General features: G+C 36.1%; 1 protein-coding gene across 14 annotated transcripts in view; it reads left to right on the top strand.

Moving 5' to 3' along the window:
- EIF4G3 (eukaryotic translation initiation factor 4 gamma 3) overlaps nucleotides 1–19709 on the top strand; it is a 342848-nt gene that overhangs the window by 202550 nt on the left and 120589 nt on the right. For all 14 annotated transcript variants that reach the window (XR_009047966.1, XM_057698680.1, XM_057698671.1 and 11 more), the window contains 2 exons: nucleotides 1397–1494; nucleotides 3483–3605. Coding sequence is in view for 13 of the 14 variants with exons in the window: in XM_057698680.1 (XP_057554663.1) it covers nucleotides 1397–1494; nucleotides 3483–3605 (221 nt within the window). In the remaining variant the exon portion in view is untranslated. The remainder of the gene's footprint in view (nucleotides 1–1396; nucleotides 1495–3482; nucleotides 3606–19709) is intronic.

Here is a 19709-nt window from a genome sequence, read left to right as displayed (position 1 = left end):
TCTATGGCCTCTAAATAACATAGAGTGCCTTAGGAATTCCCCGGCGGTCCAGTGGTTAGGACTCCACGCTTTCACTGCCGTGGGCCTAGGTTCAGTCCCTGGTTGGGGAACTAAGATTCTGCAAGCCATGTGGCCCACCCCCCACCCCCAAAAGTCACTATTAAAAAAATAATAATAAACGATGTAGAGTGCTTCAAAGCTTAGTCCTTGGGCTTCTTTTCTATATGTACTCATCTCCTGAGTTACCTAGTCTTGTGGTTTAAATATTGTCCATGTAGTCTAATTCCAAAATGGATACCTGTTCTCTGACTCCAGACTTGTGTCTCTTTTTGCCTACTTGATATCTCTGTTTGAAAGTCTGATAAGAATCTCAAAACTTTACATGTCCAAGATTGACCTCTTGATTTTTCTGCCACATTCTGCTCTTCCTCATCTCAGTAAATAAAGAAATAGCACAGTAGTTAGTACTTCCGTCCTTCTACTTGCTCAGACAAAAGACCTTAAGAATTTTCCTTGACACTTCTTTCTCTCACACCCACATCCAATCCACTAGCAAGTCTGAAGGCTCTACCTTCAAAAATACCTAGTATCTGACCCCTTCTTACCGCCTCTACTATAAGCACTCTGGTTTAATAGTAATTATAATAATAGTCAAAGTTTTGAAAGTTAAAAAGGATTCATTGAGGTGGGTGGGTGGAAGAAGTTAACTTCAGACAGAAGGGCAGTATCGTCAGAGGCGGAAACAGTGTTGAGGAGATTGGTGTACTCAAGGGATAGGAATAAGTTACACATAGAGCAAAGGCGTGGAGTTCAAGAATGGTGGAAAATGTAGTTGGAAACCTGGAACCTGGATTCCTAGTATCCAGACTTTATCTTTAAGCTGCTTGTTATCAGCCTTTTTTTCAGCCCCAACAGTTGGACATTCGCCAAGCCTAAATGGTGGCTCCCTGTAGCAGTGGTTCTCCGTAACTAAGGAGAAGAATTAGACTACCCCAACCTCCAAGATGATCAGATACATTCTCCTGCCGCTGAGCAAACCCACACACGAAACATATTCACACAAACCTTTGTTTGAGAATCATAGTTGGAAGCAGTGGGCCCCTAGAATAGATTTTTTTTAAAGCAGTAACTCTAGTGGCAGTCTGCAGGAGTTGGTTATTTAGTTGTTTTTATAGTGGATGCTGAAGAAAAGTTAGATGATTTTGACTGGGAATCATTCCTTGACCACTTTAGTAGCTGGAGGGGAGCTAGTGGAAAGAGATGAGCAAGAAAAATGCTTGTGTTTGTTGGTTACTCTTTTTAAAACAAATCGTCTAGATTCACAGTGCCATTACTAATCTTATAGTGGTTGACAAAATAACTGAATGCTTTTTTTCATTCTTTTCTAATTCTTTAGGAACGCCTTTTTACGCAAGTCAGCCAGTGTATCAGTCAGCACCTATCATAGTGCCTACGCAGCAGCAGCCCCCTCCAGCCAAGAGAGAGAAAAAAACTGTAAGAAATCTTTATTAATTTTTTTCATTTTAAAATTGAATGTCCATTACTTATCAAATAAGTTTACCCACAACTATAATAAGTATTCATCTCAGTTCACCAATGACTGCCAACTGTTATTCCTCCCTTATATCCTCACCACGAGACCTGGAGGATTTGTATGGGCATGTAACTAGACGTTACAAGTACCCTTTGCTTAATATCAATTTTCAACATGTGCTGAGCTAGCTATGCTAAATGACAACATGCCATCCAGCTCTAGAACGGGAAGGTTTAGTCTTCTAAGGTCTCACTAAGTGGGAGGAATTTGAGCTCAGTTCTCACATCCTTATTGTCCTTTAACTCTAATGAGCTCTATAGTCAAATATGAATTAACAAGGGGGAAACAGCACAAGAGAAAATGGGAAGAGTATTAAAGACAACAAGAAAAAATCTTTCCTATGGAATAGATTTAAGAAACAGAAAGCAGAATTTAGAAAATGTATTGTACTTGTTTTTAATAAATTACAGAGGCTTTGCCTCTATTCAGGCAGGCCCAAGAGAATTAGAGTGCAGTAATATGAAATACTCACTGCAGAATATTTTGTAGAAGAGTGGCTTGCAATCTTTTATCCATCAAAACACACAAAATGAGTGGTGTTTGTAAGAAACTCCCACATTCACACAGATAAAATAGGTGGGAGTGACACATAGCAATACTCTTGGAAGTACTCTCATTTAATAAAAATTAATTAGGTTCAGAACTTTGGTTCCTTATTATCAGAAACAAATTATTTGTGCACACATCATGATAAACATGACATTCCAGTGTGTCATGACACCGCAGTTGATAAACTATGCTTTGGAAATGTGGAAATGGCATGGTAGATGTTGGACTTGAAGAACACTCTCAGAATGCAGAAAAATTAATAAAGAAAAAAATGAAAATGGAAGACAGTATTAATAGATGTTAGTGAAGAAGAAATAGAACAAGGGAATTATAAAACAATAGTTAAAACTATGGTAGGAATAAGACTCTATACCTGAAAAAAACAGCTGATACTAGAAATCTTAGTAAAGACTTACTCCCCAGAAAGCTTCCAGATTCAGAGGGTTTTACTAGTGGATCCTTTGAAATTTTCAAGAAGCCGGAGTTAGCTTGAAAAACTCTGGATTTAATGACAAGCAGCGGGCGGCTTTATGTCTCAGCGCTGTTGCAGGATGGAAGGCCTAGAACCAGGTACTCCATCTCTGTTATAGCACCATCTCCACTGATGTCTATAAGCAGAGATAGCCTTCAAAAAAAGTAAAAGAAGACCATACACATTGTTCTGTATCTTGCATCTTTTCACTTATCAGTACATCTTGATAGTCATTCCATATTAGTACATGTAGGTCAATCTCATTTTTTCTGCTGGCTGTTTGGTATTTAATTGTAAGGATGTAGCATAAAGTTAATTACTGTGTTCTTGATCAGCCTTTAGGATCTTTCTGTGTCTTTGCTAGAAAAAAAACAGTATTGCAGCGAGCATGTTTGCATATGTATATAAGGTTATCTACAACATAAATCCCTATTTCTGAGTCCTAGGATATGGATATTTTTCATTTTGTTAGAGAACCATTTAAGGCCTTTAAAACTTTAGAGACTAACTTCCATATTTTAAAACTATTTTATGAATCATGTCTTATGTTAAGCATTATAGATAGAATCAGTCAATTTGGCATTGCTTAGAAGACAAGTGTTAATAGTTTGCCATTTTGACCTAGAAATTCATCCAACTAGGTTTCATTTTAGCTTGTTGTGCTAATTAGTTCAAGTCAGAGCTAATGGCCTAAATTCCTTTGAATGACCCCCTGTGGTTCTGTGATTGAAATCAAGTCAGATGTGGTGATTATTGACTTTGATGTTTGACAGGTTTCCCAGTTTGCACCTTTATATATCATATGCCTATAAATCTACTACATAGACACCCATCTGTAAATATGCCATCTTATTTGTAACCTTATAGATAAGAATTCGGGATCCAAACCAGGGAGGTAAAGACATAACGGAGGAGATTATGTCTGGAGGCGGCAGCAGAAATCCTACTCCACCAATAGGGAGACCCACATCCACACCCACTCCTCCTCAGGTGAGACAGAGTGTGCCGTGATGGATGAGGGTGTGTATTTTCATTCACTAACTTCTACTGAACTCTTCTTTCTTCTGTAGCCACTTGACTGTGCTTTTCCTTTCTGTCAGTTGTCTCATAGCCTCGAATATCTAAATGATATTTAAACAGACATTTTGTTTCTCTTTATTAACTGTTATAACTTCCAAATTTTTATTGGTAATATTTCTCTGTGTTGTCTTCACATTCAGAGCATATCTGCTGCCACTCTTCCTAATGAACTATTATTGCATGGTACCAAAAGGAGCTGCATTCCTATGGAAACCTCATCATTAAATGAGTACTTTATATTTTCAATATGGAGTCTTAGGAATTAAATACTACACACTATGATAATACAAACATTAAATTTGAGAATTTAAACATTTTTACTGAAAAATATTGTTTGAGATGATTGCCTGTATTATTCAGAGCATATTTAAATGTATTATAGATATACCTCTTACTTTTTAGTACTACATAAATGAGCTTCTTGAATGGAGGGTGTCTTCTTTAATTATTTACAAAGGTTATTAGTAAATTTTGTCAAACACCTTTTTGTTCCTGTTGCAGAATGTGGTTATCATGATCTTCTAAGAGTTCACTTTCTTGCTTTTAGACATCAAGGCATTCCAGGAGGAGCTGGGGTTTAGTAAACAATAATAATGTCACCCCCCCCCCAATGTGACAGAATTTCAATTTCATCATTGGGTTACTTTAAATTATGCTAAACCATTCAGAGGAGAAGAGTGATTTCAGATCTTCAAAATATCTAAACTGAATGCTCAGCATATAAAACAGATGCAACCGAAGTTAAAGTCTAGGGATCTGCTTGCTTCCTCTACGTGTGGCTAGATGGTGAGGTGCTTCCCAGAGCCCGGTTGACACACGTGATGTGAATGAGCAAATATAAGGCATTTCAGAAGGACAGACTATTGACTTGGTTTTAGTAGTACTGTATAGGTTTTTTTTAAAGTTCTTTAAAAACTGAGCTCACAAATAGATGTCTTAAGTTTAGAGCACCTTGAAAATCTGTGAATCTTGAGTTTGTCTAAAACTTGGGACTTTTTATAATGATGTGTTTCACTCGGAAATGATACTCTCTGGCTGACTTTTATTTCAATCTTCCATCATCTAGCTAAATTTCAATCTTCCATCATCTAGCTAAGTGTAATATGTAACCATCTAGATATATGAATTGTATGGTTATATTAATGATTGTTAATAGAACTTTTCGCCATTCCCTGTTATCTCCCCTGGGATATTCCAAATCTGGAATGATCAAACAGGGCTTATAGTTAATCTTGTCCCTGGATGTGAACATGGGGTAAGCAGCATTTACACATTTAAAATATCTACTTATGTGTATGCTTTGTTAGGTAGGAGCATACTATAGCAAAAATTTAGAATTGGTTGATCAGGGCAGTTCAATTTTGGTCTGTATTTTCCCACATTAATTAAAATATTGTTACTGTCAAACTATGTAGTTGACAACTTTTTGTTGATTTGTGTTTAAATTCTCAACTTGAGTATGTGTTAGGATATCTTTTTGCATTTTAATTCCCTATAGGTTGGTTTGTTTTTCTTTAATCTTACCAAGCTTGATCCTACCCTCTTCTGGTTATCTCTCTGTACTTAGTTACAGGAATCCTTTTGCTCTTTATCTTCCCCCAGGGACCCCTGGCCTGAATGCAAATGTATGTGTTTGGGTAATCATAAAGCTCATTAAATGTACAGTTTTAGTTGATAAAGGTCATGAGTCAATAATTATAATGTTGGTAGTTCTTTTTGAGGTGTAATATTGTCATGAAGCATGTTTATTTTACCCGATAGTTTGCATTTAAATCCACACTTGCCAATCTGTTGTCTTTCCAAATGCATGAAATTCATGGAATGAATAAATAGCCTTTTAACGGACATATGTACTAGAAGTATTTCATTTTCCTCTTAAGAACAACAGCAGCACAAGCGTGATGATGACAACTGACATTTGGCTTCATTTTCTAGAAATTCATAGAGAGAGGTGCACATTCAGTAGGAGAGGATATCCCTGGTTAAGGGAAGCGATCATTAATGCCTAATTGTTATATCATGTAAAAACGCTGACCCAATGTTTCAAAAGAAGCTAGAAATCTCTATTTATGTAAAACAAATTCTGCAAGTTTTAAATGGCAACTAATTCTGCTAATAAATAGCGCTATGGCCAGCCAAATATAATCCTTTAGGTTTATCCTAAAACTGCTAGTTTGTAGCCTTGGCCTAATTCTAAATAGATCCTGAACCACATTCTAATTAGTAAGTATGACTGCAGACAAGACAACCCTTTTCAGAATTTATGACTGAATAGCAAATACTGTATTGCTTTTGGCCTTATGGAGTACCTGCTTTGAGTCACAACTGCATGTGCTGTGAATAGCCAAGCCCTTTCCCTAGCATTGGGTCATCCTTGTCTCTTTAAGGGAAACAAAGGATACTTTCTAATATACGACTGATCCTCCTGTGAAGTATATACCGAAAATTATTAAAGCACAGAGGTGACCAAGTGGGTCATAGTTATAGCACAGACTCAGATGTGTTGGATCACAGAAACCTATTAGTGGTGGTTGGTACAGGTGAGGTAGTACAGGGGAGAGGTTTAAAGCTTTGGCTTAGAATCAGGCCTTGGCTTGGTTTCAAGTCCTGGTTCCGAACTTAATTTTGTAACTTTAGCCAAATTAATCTTCTAGAACTTTAGCTTCCACATTTTAAAAAATGAAGGAAATAAATGATCATTAGAGTTATTATAAGTATTAAATAAATACTTAACTTTAAAAGTTGCTTAAGCTTGGGACATAATGAGCATTCAATAAATGTTATTTGTTATTAGTATTACAATTATTGTTATTTCAGGAAGCACAGAGAAAGACTGAAGGAGTCTTGAAGGCTTCACAGCAGAGATGCCACTTGGTCTAAGTTCCCAGATTGGTATTCACAAAACAGAAAGAGAGAAGGGTTTTCCAGACAGAGTGGCAGCATGTGCAAAAAGGCACGTGGAGATGGGAAATTGAGTGAAGGGAGACTGTTATCATTTCTGGCGATAAATTAGGAAGTCAGTTGAGGGAGAGGAAGCCAGTTAGAGAAATATTCAGCATTTGGTTACTAACTAAGAATTATAAAAAGGGTGACCATATAATTTATCATCTAAATTGGGGCAGTTATTAGCCATAAAAAGGAATGAAATTGGGTCATTTGTAGTGATGTGAATGAACCTAGAATCTGTTATAGAGAGTGAAGTAAGTCAGAAAGGGAAGAACAATATCGTATATTAACACGTATATATGGAATCTAGAAAAATGATACTGACAAACCTATTTGCAGGGCAGGAAAAAAGACACAGACTTAGAGAATGGATCTTGTGGACACAGGCTGGGGGTGGGGGGGAGAGGGGAGGATGGGACGAATTGGGAGAGTAGCATTGACATAAATATACTGCTGTGTGTAAAATAGATAGCTAGTGGGAAGCTGCTCTATAGCACAGGAGCTCAGCTCAGTGCTCTGTGGTGACCTAGAGGGGTGGGATGGGGGGGTGGGAGAGAGGCTCAAGAGGGAGGAGATATATGTATACATATAGCTGATTCACTTTGTTGTACAGCAGAAACTAACACAACATTGTAAAGCAACTATACTCCAATTAAAAGAAAAAATGAATGGGGATGCTGTTAATCATTTTGCTGGGACAGCAGGCATAAACCTGTACTGTCCAGGTAAACACACTGCATGGTTCCCCTAAGAGTTAGAGAGAGGAAGGAATCAGAGATGATTCTTCAAGCTTAAGTACTGGGATTTATAGTAAAACGTAACGTGGAGTGTACATGGGGTGTCTGAAAAGGAGGATAATGACTTTGATTTTGGCAAGCAGGCAAGCTAAGAAGAGTTAATTGAGAGAAACTGCATTGGAGGAGGAGAATGTAGAGGAGAAACAGGTTTTTGCTGCTTCTGTTTTTGTCCTGAAGAGTAGATTGAATTTAAAATCTTCCTGCGTTTTAAAAAGATCTGAGGAATAACTCCTTGAGATTTCATATCTCAGATGGATTAAAGGTATAGATGTATGTGTATACATGTGCCCATTCAGATGATCATAGTACACAGAATGTTAAGCCCTTTAAACCCCTGTTATTTGATCTGTAAAATGAGGGCTTATATAAGTTATATATATATATATATATATATATATATATACTTATATATAAGTAATCTCAGGGTTCTCTTTCAGTCCTTAAATATTTAAGTTGGAAAGAAGGGGACATTTTTGTTACTTCTCCTCAGCATCAGAGTTTCTCAGCTATATCTCTGTTGTTGATAGCAGTGAGGCACAGGGAACATTTTCATGTTAAGAAATGTGCTAGCTTCCTGAAAGTTGTTTTGGACCCTGTGGGATAAAAATAAATACATGGTGTTGTACAGTTAGCCCTCCCTATCCACAGGTTCTTCACCCGCAAATTCAAATAACGAGGAATCAAAAATATTAGGGAAAAAAAGTTACGGAAAGTTCTAAAAAAGTGAAACCTGAATTTACCACGCACTGGCAAGTATTTATGTAGCATTTACATTGTATTAGGTATTATAAGTAATATAGAGATGATTTAAAGTGTATGGGAGGTTAAATGCAAATACTGTACTCTTTCATATCAGGGACTTGAGCATCTGAGGATTTTGGTATCCATGGACTGTCCTAGATTCAATCCCCCATGGATTCTGAGGGACAGTTGTGCAGGCAAGGCTTCCAGAATTGTCTGCTTCAAAGGGTGTGGTGAATTAAAATCACTTAAAATTTTAAAATGAACTGTATACTTTTCTTTCTCTCTCTCCTCCCTCTTGTTCTTTTCTTTTTTCTGTTTTAAGAATTACTTTTATAATGAAACAGATATAACTTGCAGTAGGGTCCTGTGCCACAGAGTACAGGGGCAGATGAAAGGTTATTGATTGCTGGCACATATTAGGGAAGATACAGCCTCTCCTGTCTTTTGGGGAAAATAACCAAAGTCAGCAAGTTATTCAGTCTTTTGAAGAGCTTCTTATAAATTTGATACCTGGAAACCATCTGGCCGTTTGTTAGTCATTTTTATAGTCTCAGCAATAATAAACTAAAGTTAGGTTCTAAAGCTTAGATAATAATATTCATTTTATAAGTAATATGTGCAGTAAGTAGGTAAGTTCTTGCATAAAGAATTTGGAGACACCTGTACAATGTATACAAACCCACACTTAATTTTTAAAATGTCATTTTGTCATCTCAGTTATAGGCACTGATGAATTAATATCATTCTCTATCTTGAAGCATACAGGAATGGTTTTTTAAAAAAATGATGTATGCAGTAAAGATAGTGGTTATTAAATTAATCACATCGTTCTTCATCTTTAAGAAAACAATTTCTCGTTAGTAACCTCCTTTGGCTTAAAAATAGTACTTTTCAGTAATATGGAAAGCCTATAGATTTTAAACCAATATCGAAGCTGGGACATATTCTCTCAGGGGTTTTAAATGAAATGTCATGATGAACAGAGACACTTGCTGGCGGAAGTTTCATTTTTTATAATGAATTTGCAGTCAGAGGAGTCCTACTTAGAGTTGTAGAGTAGGGCTGTTGATTTCATCAGGTCTGTCTCCAACAGGGTTTTGTAAAAATGTCCTGGATTTTTTATAAAACTAAGAGTTTCCAGCTTCAGTGCCTGTAGGAATTTCCTAAAGCAAGAAAACAAAATTTGACTTAAGGCCACTTTATAAATTGTCCATCCTTCCTTCCTTCCTTCCTTCCTTCCTTCCTTCCTTCCTTCCTTCCTTCCTTCCTTCCTTCCTTCCTTCCTTCCTTCCTCCCTCCCTCCCTCCCTCCCTCCCTCCCTCCCTCCCTCCCTTCCTTCTTCCCTCCCTCCCTCCCTCCCTCCCTCCCTTCCTTCTTCCCTCCCTCCCTCCCTTCCTTCCTTTCCATGTTGGCTGAATGAGGGCTTTCTCTAGTTGTGACAAGTGGGGGCTACTCTGTTGCAGTGCAAGGCCTTCTCTTTGTGGTGGTTTATCGTTGCGGAGCATGGTCTTTAGGCACGTGAGCTTCAGTAGTTGTGGCACATGGGTTCAGTAGCTGTGGTTCGCACGCTCTAGAACACAGGCTCAGTAGTTGTGGCACATGGGCTTAGTTGCTCTGTGGCGTATCTTCCCAGCCCAGGAATTGAACCCATGTCCCCTGCATTGGCAGGCGGATTCCTAACCAGTGCGCCACCAGGGAAGTCCAAGGCCACTTTTGAGATACCTTATCTTCTTTTGGAAGCCAGTAGAGCAAGTATGTCTTAAGTTGTTTTGGCATCCCAATTAAAGATTCACTTATGAGACACATTAATGACATTAAACTTTATTTTAAATGATTATTTTAAATGATTTAAATTGGAATACTAATTATAAAGAAAGTGTGCCTTGAATTTTTACATGTGTAGCAAAATTCCTGTCCTTTAACCACCTACTACCAGTGAGACATTGAACAGTGATATTACATCTCATAATCACCTAGCAGCTGTGGTTATAGTTGTAGGGGATCACAAGAAGTGTTCTAAGAGATCTCAAAAACTATCAGGCTCAGTCTTTTGTCTACTACAAAAAATGTATTTTCAAAATTAAAATGACTTTAGTTTTGTATGTATAAAAATTATAAATCTTCACTGGAAAAGTATATTAAAGGAAGAAATTGTAACCCTAAATTTTATTATTGAAGAGTTAACTCTGTTGACTTTTTGGTGAATATCCTTTCATACATCTCTTAGTGTGTGTGTGTGTATCCGTACCTATAATTGAATATATTTGGGTTCATTCATGCCTGTTTTTTCTTTCCTTTTTTTTTTTTTTTTTTTTTTTTTTTTTTGCCGTGCCACGTGGCTTGTAGGATCTTAGTTACCCAACCAGGGATTGAACCTGGACCCATGGCAGTGAAAGTGCTGAGTCTTAACCACTGGACCACCAGGGAATTCCCCATGCCATTTTATAAGTATCATTTTTTCAGTGATCATGCAGAATATTCATATTTGATTATAGGTATTATAATTTTTAATGGCTACCTGGCATTTCTTTGTTTGGATGTACCCTAGTTTGCTTAATTGATCTGTATTCTATCCTTTCCTGTTAGTCACTAATAATAACAATGTCGTGATGAACAACTTTACTTATTTTGGGGTTTTGGTGTTGTTACCTAGCCTCCAGAAATGTACCAGTTAACGTCCCAATAGCAATACAAGAGAATACCTCTTTCTTTATATTATTGCTTACTTGATACATTTAAAAATATCTCATTTAATTTTTATTTATTGATTTGTGAAGTTAAAAATTTTGATGTTCACTGGTTATTGGTGTGTGTATGAATTTTCTGTTCATGTCTTCTGTACACATTTCTTTTGGAGTGGTAATTTTTCTCTCATTTATAATCATTCTTTAAATTTTAAAGAAATCCCTTTGCCGTGTATATATTTTTTTCTAGTTTGTTGATTGTGTTTTAACTTTAATGATGCCTTCTGTTACTTAGAAGTTTAACATTTTTTATATTCACAGATTTCTGTTTTTTTCTAAGTAACTGATGATTTGGGGCTCAGATTTTGAAAGATTTTCCCACCCTAAATAATAAAATACTAATATATACTTTCTTCTTGTATTCAGGTTTGGTTATATTACCTTTATCTTTGATTGATGTGGAATTTATTTTGATGTATACAGTGAGGTTTTGGGTCTGCTTTTTTCTTCTCCTTTTCTTTCTTCTTTTTTTAACCAGGTGGCTTGTCTTTTTTTTAATATATATAAATTTATTTATTTTATTGGCTGTGTTGGGTCTTTTTTGCTGTGCGTGGACTTTCTTTTCTTTAGTTGCGGTGAGTGGGGGCTACTTTTCATTGTGATGCGTGGGCTCCTCATTGCCGTGGCTTCTCTTTGTTGCACAGCACGGGCTCTAGGCGCGTGGGCTTCAGTAATTGCAGCATATGGGCTCAATAATTGTGGCTCACGGGCTCTAAAGTGCAGGCTCAATAGTTGTGGCACACAGGCTTAGTTGCTCCATGGCATGTGGGATCCTTCTGGAGCAGGGCTCGAACCCATGTCCCCTGCATTGGCAGGCGGATTCTCAACCACTACGCCACCTAGGAAGCCCAGATGGCTTGTCTCTTTGTTTCACTATTTATTGAATCGTTCTTCATTGCCTCCTTGGTTTTTTTTTTGTTTTTTTTTTATTTTCTTAAGCTCTTTATTGGAATGTAATTGCCTTACACTGTTGTGCCAGTTTTTGCTGTACAACAAAGGGAATCAGCTGTATTTATACATATATCCCCATATCACCTCCCTCCCATGACTCCCTCCCACCTGTGTCCTTGTTTTTTAGATGTTGTTTTAATTATTTACTGAATTATATATACCTGGGTCTGTTTCTGGACCTTTATATTCCATTCAGCTTGTGGGATCTTTGTTCTTTGACCAGGGATTGAACCTGAGCCCTTGGCAGTGAAAGTCCTAACCACTGGACCACCAGGGAATTCCCTCCATTGATCTGTTTTAATACTATTACTATACTATCTTATATACTTAGCTTTGTAATATATTTTACTATTTTAGAGTGAATTTCATCCACCTTATTCTTGGTTTTTAAAGTTTTTGTTGCTGTTGTTTAGCCCTCTTACCCCTGTTTGAACCTTAAAATCATTTTAAGTCCTCTAGTTAAGCCCGACAGCTTTTATCTTGAGTGTCTGAGTTTCCCTCAGCATTCCTGAGACCTTGGCAGTCTTTCCTTGTCTTCAAGGAAGAGGTTCTCTCTATTGCAGATGTAAGTTGTCTTATCAGGTTAGTGCTTAAAGAAAAGAAGTTTTCATCAATCTGAATGCCTTTAACCTGGGCATACATTCTTTAATTTGTTACATTGCTTTATTATTATTTTAAACCCTTTTGAGTTGCGTATTTAGGTCACCTATTTGTTTATAAAAGCATTTGAGTGTGTGAATCCTTTGTTGCTGTTTCCTCAGGTGTTTGGTGTGTTCCCCTGGTCTTTTTGGTCTATTTTCAGTAAATTATACCAGAGTCTGCCCTAGTTGCTCAGACAGTAAGCCTAGACGTCATCTTTAAATCTTTATTTCGTATTCCACAACTATTATATCAGCAAGTCCTATCCGGCTCATTTTCACTATCTCCGCTGCTTCTGTTATTCTCTAAACTGCTTTGATCTCCTCTAAACAGCAGGAACTTTCCTACTCATCTCCTTGCTTCCTCTTGCATCTCTGCCTATTCTTTTTATTTTTTTTTTGAGGTATAATTGATGTATCACTTTACATTACTTTTTGGTGTACAATGTAATATTTGTATATATTGTAAAATGATCACAGTCTAGTTAACAGCTGTCACCATACACAGTTACAGAAAACAGTTTTTTGTTTATGAGAACTTTTAAGATCTACTCTCTTTGAACTTTCAAATATGCAATATAGTATTATTAACTAGAGTTGCCGTGCTGTTCATTACATCCCCGTGACTTATTTATTTTATAATTGGGAGTTTGTACCTTTTGATCCCCTTCACCCATTTTTCTCACCCCAGCCCCCCACCTCTGGCAACCAACAGTCTGTTTTCTTTTTCTATGAATTTTGTTTTGTTTTTTAATTTTATATATAAGTGAGATCATACAGTATTTCTCTAACTTTTCACTTTGTAGAATACCTTCAAGATCCATTCATGTTATTGCAAAGGGCAAGATTTCTTTCTTTTTTTTTTTTTAATTGAATAATAGTCCCTGTGTGTGTGTGTGTGTGTGTAGGGGTTTATTCTTTAATATGTTTCCTTTGAAAGAATATAAGCTCCAGAAGCTAAGAATTTTTCTGTTTTAGTCACCAGTGGGTTCTCAATGTTTTGTATGTGATAGATGCCAGGGGGGAAAAACCCACGCGTATGAGTGTGTGTGTGTGTGTGTGTGTGTGTGTGTGCGTGCAGAACACACAACTTTCTAGAGAATGAATGTAGGAGAATTCACTCCCATTTATGAAGGAAGCATGTTTTGGTCCTTTTTCTGGTGCCAGTTATTTATTATTTTACTTCCTAATCTTCATGTTTCTCAACTGGGGGCAATACTTGTTTTATCCCCAGGATTTGTATATGTTGAACACATGAGGTATTTATTACAATGGTTATTTTAAAGTCATTGAATGGGACTTTGAAAAATCGGTTACACATAAATGATGAAATGTGAAGCATTCAAATAGCTTCTTTATGATAACAGTAACGTCAGCATCTTGCTTGTGTTTGTATCAATATTTGGAGTCTCTGGCTTTCTCTCAGTGGATTACAGTAGGGGTCAACAAACATTTTCTGTAAAGGACCAGATAGTACATAGTTTTGGTTTGGCAGCCAACTGTCTCTTACACCACTACTGAACTCTGCCATTGTAGTGTGAAAGCAGCCATAGACAATACGTAAATGAATAGCTGTAGCTGTTCCAATAAAACTTTGTAAGTATCCTGTAATTTTCATATGTCAACAAATACTGTTTGTTTTTTTTTTTTTAAGAAATACTGTTCTTTTTAAAATTCCCCCAACTATTTAAAAATGTAAAAAGTTCTTATCTCATGGGAAGTATGGAAATAGGCATGTGGCCCCTGGGCCATAGTTGCTGGCCTCCTGTCTACACTTACCTCTGTACTTAAGCATCCTGTCATATACAAGTTTAAAATAGATAGTAAATGAAGGTGGCCTCTTTTTGGGTAGAAACAATATAGGATATGTAAAGAGAAATGAATTTTATTTTATTTATTTTTTTAAATCTGCCAAATCTAATTTTTAAATTTTTTGTACAATTTTTAAAGGTTAGTTTCCATTTATAGTTATTACAAAATATTGGCTATTTTCCTGTGTTGTAGAATACATCCTTGACACCCAGTAGTTTGTATCTCCCACTCCCCTACTGCTGTGTGCCCAATCCCCCACACACTGGTAACCACTAATGTGTTCTCTGTATCTGTGAGTCTGCTTCTTTTCTGTTATACTCACTAGTTTGTTGTATTTTTTAGATTCCATATATAAGTGATCACACACAGTATTTGTCTTTATCTGACTTGTTTCATTTAGCATAATGCCCTCCAAGTCCATCCATGTTGCTGCAAATGGCACAATTTTCATTCTTTTGTGTGGCTCAGTAGTATACTTTGTATGTGTTTGTGTGTGTGTGTGTGTGTGTATCTATCTCACATCTTTTTTATCCATTTACCTGTTGATGGACACTTAGTTTGCTTCCGTACCTTCGCAATTAGAAGTAATGCTGCTATGAACATTGGGGTGCATGTATCTTTTCAAATTAATGTGTTTTTTCCCCCTAGATATATACCCAGGAGTGGAATTGCTTGGTCGTATGATAGCTCTATTTTTAGTTTCTTGAGAAACCTCCATATTATTTTCCATAGTAGCTGCACTAATTTACATTCTTTCCAACAGTGTATGAGAGTTCCCTTTTTTCCACATCCTCACCAATGTTTGTTATTTGTGTTCTTTTTGATTCAGTTCTTCTGCCTGCTTTTTAATTGGGTTGTTTGTTTTTTTGATGTTGTGTTGTATGAGCTGTTTACATGTGTTAGATATTAATGCCCTATCGGTCATATCATTTGCAAATATTTTCCTCCATTCACTAGGTTGTCTCTTCGTTTTGTCAGTGGTTTCCTTTGGTGTGCAGAAGTTTATAAGTTTACTTAGGTCACATTTGTTTATTTTTGCTTTTATTTTCTTTACTTTAGGAGGTGGATCCAAAAAAATATTGCTGCAATTTATGTCTAAGGGAATTTTATACTGTTTGGTCTTACATTTAAGTCTTTAATACATTTTGAGTTTATTTTTGTGTATGGGGTTAGAGAGTGTCTTAATTTATTTCTTTTACATGTAGCTGTCCAGTTTTTCCAGCACTGCTTATTGGAGAGACTGTCTCTTCTCCATTGTATATTGTTGCCTCCTTTGTTGTGGATTAATTGACCGTAAGTGCTTGGTTTTATTTCTGGGCTCTCAATCCTGTTACATTGATCTGTGTGTATGTTTTTATGCCAGTATCATACTGTTTTGATGACTGCAGCTTTTTAGTATAGTCTGAAGTCAAGGAATGTGAATCATCCAGCTCTGTTCTTCTTTCTCAAGATTGTTTTGGCTATTTGGAGTCTTTTTTATTTCCATATAAATTTTAAAATCATTTGTTCTAGTTCTGTGAAAAATGCCATTGTTATTTTGATAGGAATTGCATTGAATCTGTAGATTGCCTTGGGTAGTGTGGTCGTTTTAACGATGTTGATTCTTCCAATCCAATTACACAGTGTATCTTTCCATCTGTTGTGTTGTCTTAAATATCTTTCATCAGTGTCTTAGAGTTTTTGGAGTATAGGTCTTTGCCTCCTTAGATAGGCTTATTCCTAGGTATTTTATTCTTTTTGATGCAATGGTAAATGAGGGTGTTTCTAAATTTCTCTGATAGTTCATTGTCAGTGTATAGAAATGGAACAGATTTCTGCATAGTAATTTTGTATCCTGCAACTTTACCAGATTCATTGATGAGCTCTAGTAGTTTTCTGGTAGCATCTTTAAGATTTTCTGTGTATGTCATCTGCAAACAGTGACACTTTTACTTCTTCCTTTCCAGTTTGGATTTTTAAAATTTATTTTTCTTTTCTGATTGCTGTGGCTAGAACTTCCAAAACTATGTTGAATAAAAATGGCAAGAATGGGCATTCTTGTCTTGTTCCTGATCTTAGAGGAAATGCTTTCAGCTTTTCACCATTGAGTATGATGTTGACTGTGGGTTTATCAGATATGGCCTTTATTATGTTGAGATATATTCCCTCTATGCCTACTTTCTGGACAGTTTTTATCATAAATGGATGTTGAATTTTATCAAAAGCTTTTCCTGCATCTATTGAGGTGATCATATGGTTTTTATTCTTGTTTGTTAATGTTGCATATCACATTGATTGATTAGCAGATATTGAAAAATCCTTGCATCCCTAGGATAAATCCCACTTGATAATGGTGTATGATCTTTTTAATGTATTGTTAGGTTTGGTTTACAGGTATTTTGTTGAGGATTTTTTGCATCTATTTTCATCAGTGATATTGGCCTGTAATTTTCTTTTTCTGTCTGTCTGTCTGTCTGTCTTTTTTTGAGGGGGGGGTGATATTTTCGTCTGGTTTTGCTGTCAGAGTGGTGCTGAACTCATAGAATGAGTTTGGAAGTGTTCCTTCCTCTACAACTTTTTTTTGCATTGTTTCAGAAGGACAGATGTTAATTCTTCTCCAGATGTTTGATAGAATTCATCTGTGAAGCCATCTGGTCCTGGACTTCTGTTTGGGGGAGTTTTTAAGTTACTAATTCAATTACAATACTGATAATTGGTCTGTTCATATTTTCTGTTTCTTCCTGCTATCAGTCTTGGGAGATTGTACCTTTCTAAGAATTTGTCCATTTCTTCTAGGTTGTTTATTTTATTAACATATAGTTGCTTGTAGTAGTCTCTTATGATCTGTTGTATTTCTGTGGTATTGACTGTAACTTCTTTTTCACCTCTGATTTTATTGATTTAGCTCTTTTCCCTTTTTTTTCTTAGTTAGTCTGGCTATAGGTTTATCACTTTGCTTATCTTTTCAAAGAATCAGCTTTTAGTTTCATTGATTTTTTTTATTTCTGTCTCTGCTTCGTTTATTTCTGCTTTGATCTTCATGGCTTCTTTCCTTCTACTAATTTTAGGTTTTGTTTATTCTTCTTTCTCTAATTGCCTTAGGTGTAAGGTTAGATTGTTTATTTGAGATTTTTCTTGTTTCCTGAAGTAAGCTTGTATAACTCTAAACTTCCTTCTTAGAACTGTTTTTGCTGCATCCCATAGGTTGTAATCATCATTTTTGTTTTTGTTCTTTTTTCCATTTGTCTCTAAGTATTTTTAAATTTCCTCTTTGATTTCTTCAGTGATCCATCAGTTGTTTAGTAGCATATTTTTTATCCTCAATGTGTTTGTGTTTAGTACCATATTTTTTGTCCTCCATGTGTTTGCAGTTTCTTTTTCTTGTAGTTAATTTCTAGTCTAATAGCATTGTGATTGGAAAAGATGCTTGATACAGTTTCAGTTTTCTTAAATTTATCAAGGCTTGTTTTGTGGCCTAGCGTGTGACCTATCTTAGGGATGTTCCTTGTGCTCTTGAAAAGCATATGTATTCTGCTGCTTTCTCATGGAATGCCCTTCATATGTCAGTTAAGTCCATTTGGTCTAATGTGTCGCTTAAGGTCTATGTTTCCTTATTGATTTTCTATCTGACCATTGATGTAAGTGGGGTGTCAAAGTCCCCTACTATTGTGTTACTGTCGATTTCTCCTTTTATGTGTTAATATTTGCCTTATATATTGAGATGTTCCTATGTTGGGTGCATATGTATTCATATTTTTTATCTTATTCTTGGATTGATCCTTTTATCGTTATGTAGTGTCCTCCTTTGTCTCTTGTAACAGTCTTTAAAGTCTGTTTTGTCTGATATAAATATTGCTGCTCTGGCTTTCTTTGATTTCCATTTGCATGGAATACTTTTTTCCATCCTCTCACTTTTAGTCTGTATGTTTCTCTAGATCTGAAGTGAGTCTCTTGTAGACAGCATATATATAGGTCTAGTTTTTGTTTTCATTCAGCCACTTTATGCCTTTTGGTTGGAACATTTAGTTTGTTTACATGTAAGATAATTATTGATATGTATGTTCTGTTCCCATTTTGGTACTTGTTTTTGATTTCTTAGGTTTTTTTTCCCCCCTTCTTTTGTTCCCTTCTATTATGATTTTAGGACTCTCTTTATGTTTGGATTCCTTTTCTTTTTTTGTGTGTTTATCTATTACAGATTTTTGGTTTGCAGGTAGCAGTCTATATGTATACATATATAAACATGATTGTTTTAAGTTGCTGATCTCTTAATTTCAAATGCCTTTTTTTTTTTTTTTTTTGGTCTCACCCTGCAGCAGGCAAGATCAGCATGCTGGATCTTAGTTCCCCAGCCAGGGCTCAAACCTGTGCCCCCTGTATTGGAAGCACAGAGTCTTAACCACTGGACCAGCAGGGAAGTCCCTCAAACGCATTTTTAAAACCCTACATTTTTAGTCTTCTCCCTTCATGATTACTGTTTTTGATATCATATTTTACATCTGTTTTGTGTATCCTTTAATTGCTTATTGTGGGTAAAGATGACTTGACTACTTTTTTTGTCTTTTAACCTCCCTAGTAGCTTTGTGTGTGGACGACTTCCTACCTTTACATGTTTGCCTTTACATTTCAGAATTTTTCATTTCAAAATTTTCTTGTTTCTATTTGTGTCCTTTTTTGCCTAGAGAAGTTCCTTTAACACTTGTTGTAAAACTGGTTTGGTGGTGCTGAACTCTTTTAGCTTTTACATGTCTGTAAAGCTTTTGATTTCTCCATTAAATCAAATCTTACCGGGTAGAAGATCCTTGGTTGTAGGCTTTTCCCTTTAATCACTTTAAATATATTGTGCCACTACTTCTTGGCTTGCAGAGTTTCTGTTGAAAAAAAAAAAAAAGGAACTTATGGGAGTTCCTTTGCTTTTAATATTCTCTCTTTATCTTTCTTTTTGGCATTTTGATAACAGTGTGTCTTGGTGTCTTACTCTTGTGTTAATCCTGTGTAGGACTCTGCATTTCCTGGAGTTGGGTGACTGTTTCCTTTCCCAGGTTAGGGAAGTTTTCAGCTGTTGTGTCTTCACATATGTTCTCAGGCACTTTCTCTCTCTCTTCTCCTTCTTGGACCCCTATAATGTGAAATATTATTGCACTTGACATTGTCCCAGAGGTCTCTTAAATTGTCCTCATTTCTTTTCTTTCTTTTTTTTCTCTTCAGCGGCAGTTATTTCCATGATTCTGTCTTCCAGCTTAGTGATCTGTTTCTCTGTACCGTTTAATCTGCTGTTATTGATTCTTTCTAGTGTATTTTTCATTTCAGTTATTATATTCTTCAACTCTGTTTTGGGTGTTCTTCATATTTTCTAACTCTTTGTTAAAAATGTCTAACTTCTCACTCTGTGTATCCATTCTT

Source organism: Hippopotamus amphibius, chromosome 1, assembly GCF_030028045.1.
Source record: "Hippopotamus amphibius kiboko isolate mHipAmp2 chromosome 1, mHipAmp2.hap2, whole genome shotgun sequence".
Taxonomy (NCBI): Eukaryota; Metazoa; Chordata; class Mammalia; order Artiodactyla; family Hippopotamidae; genus Hippopotamus; species Hippopotamus amphibius.
The sequence above is the reverse complement of the archived record's forward strand: the minus strand, read 5'-3'. Positions and strand labels throughout refer to the sequence as shown.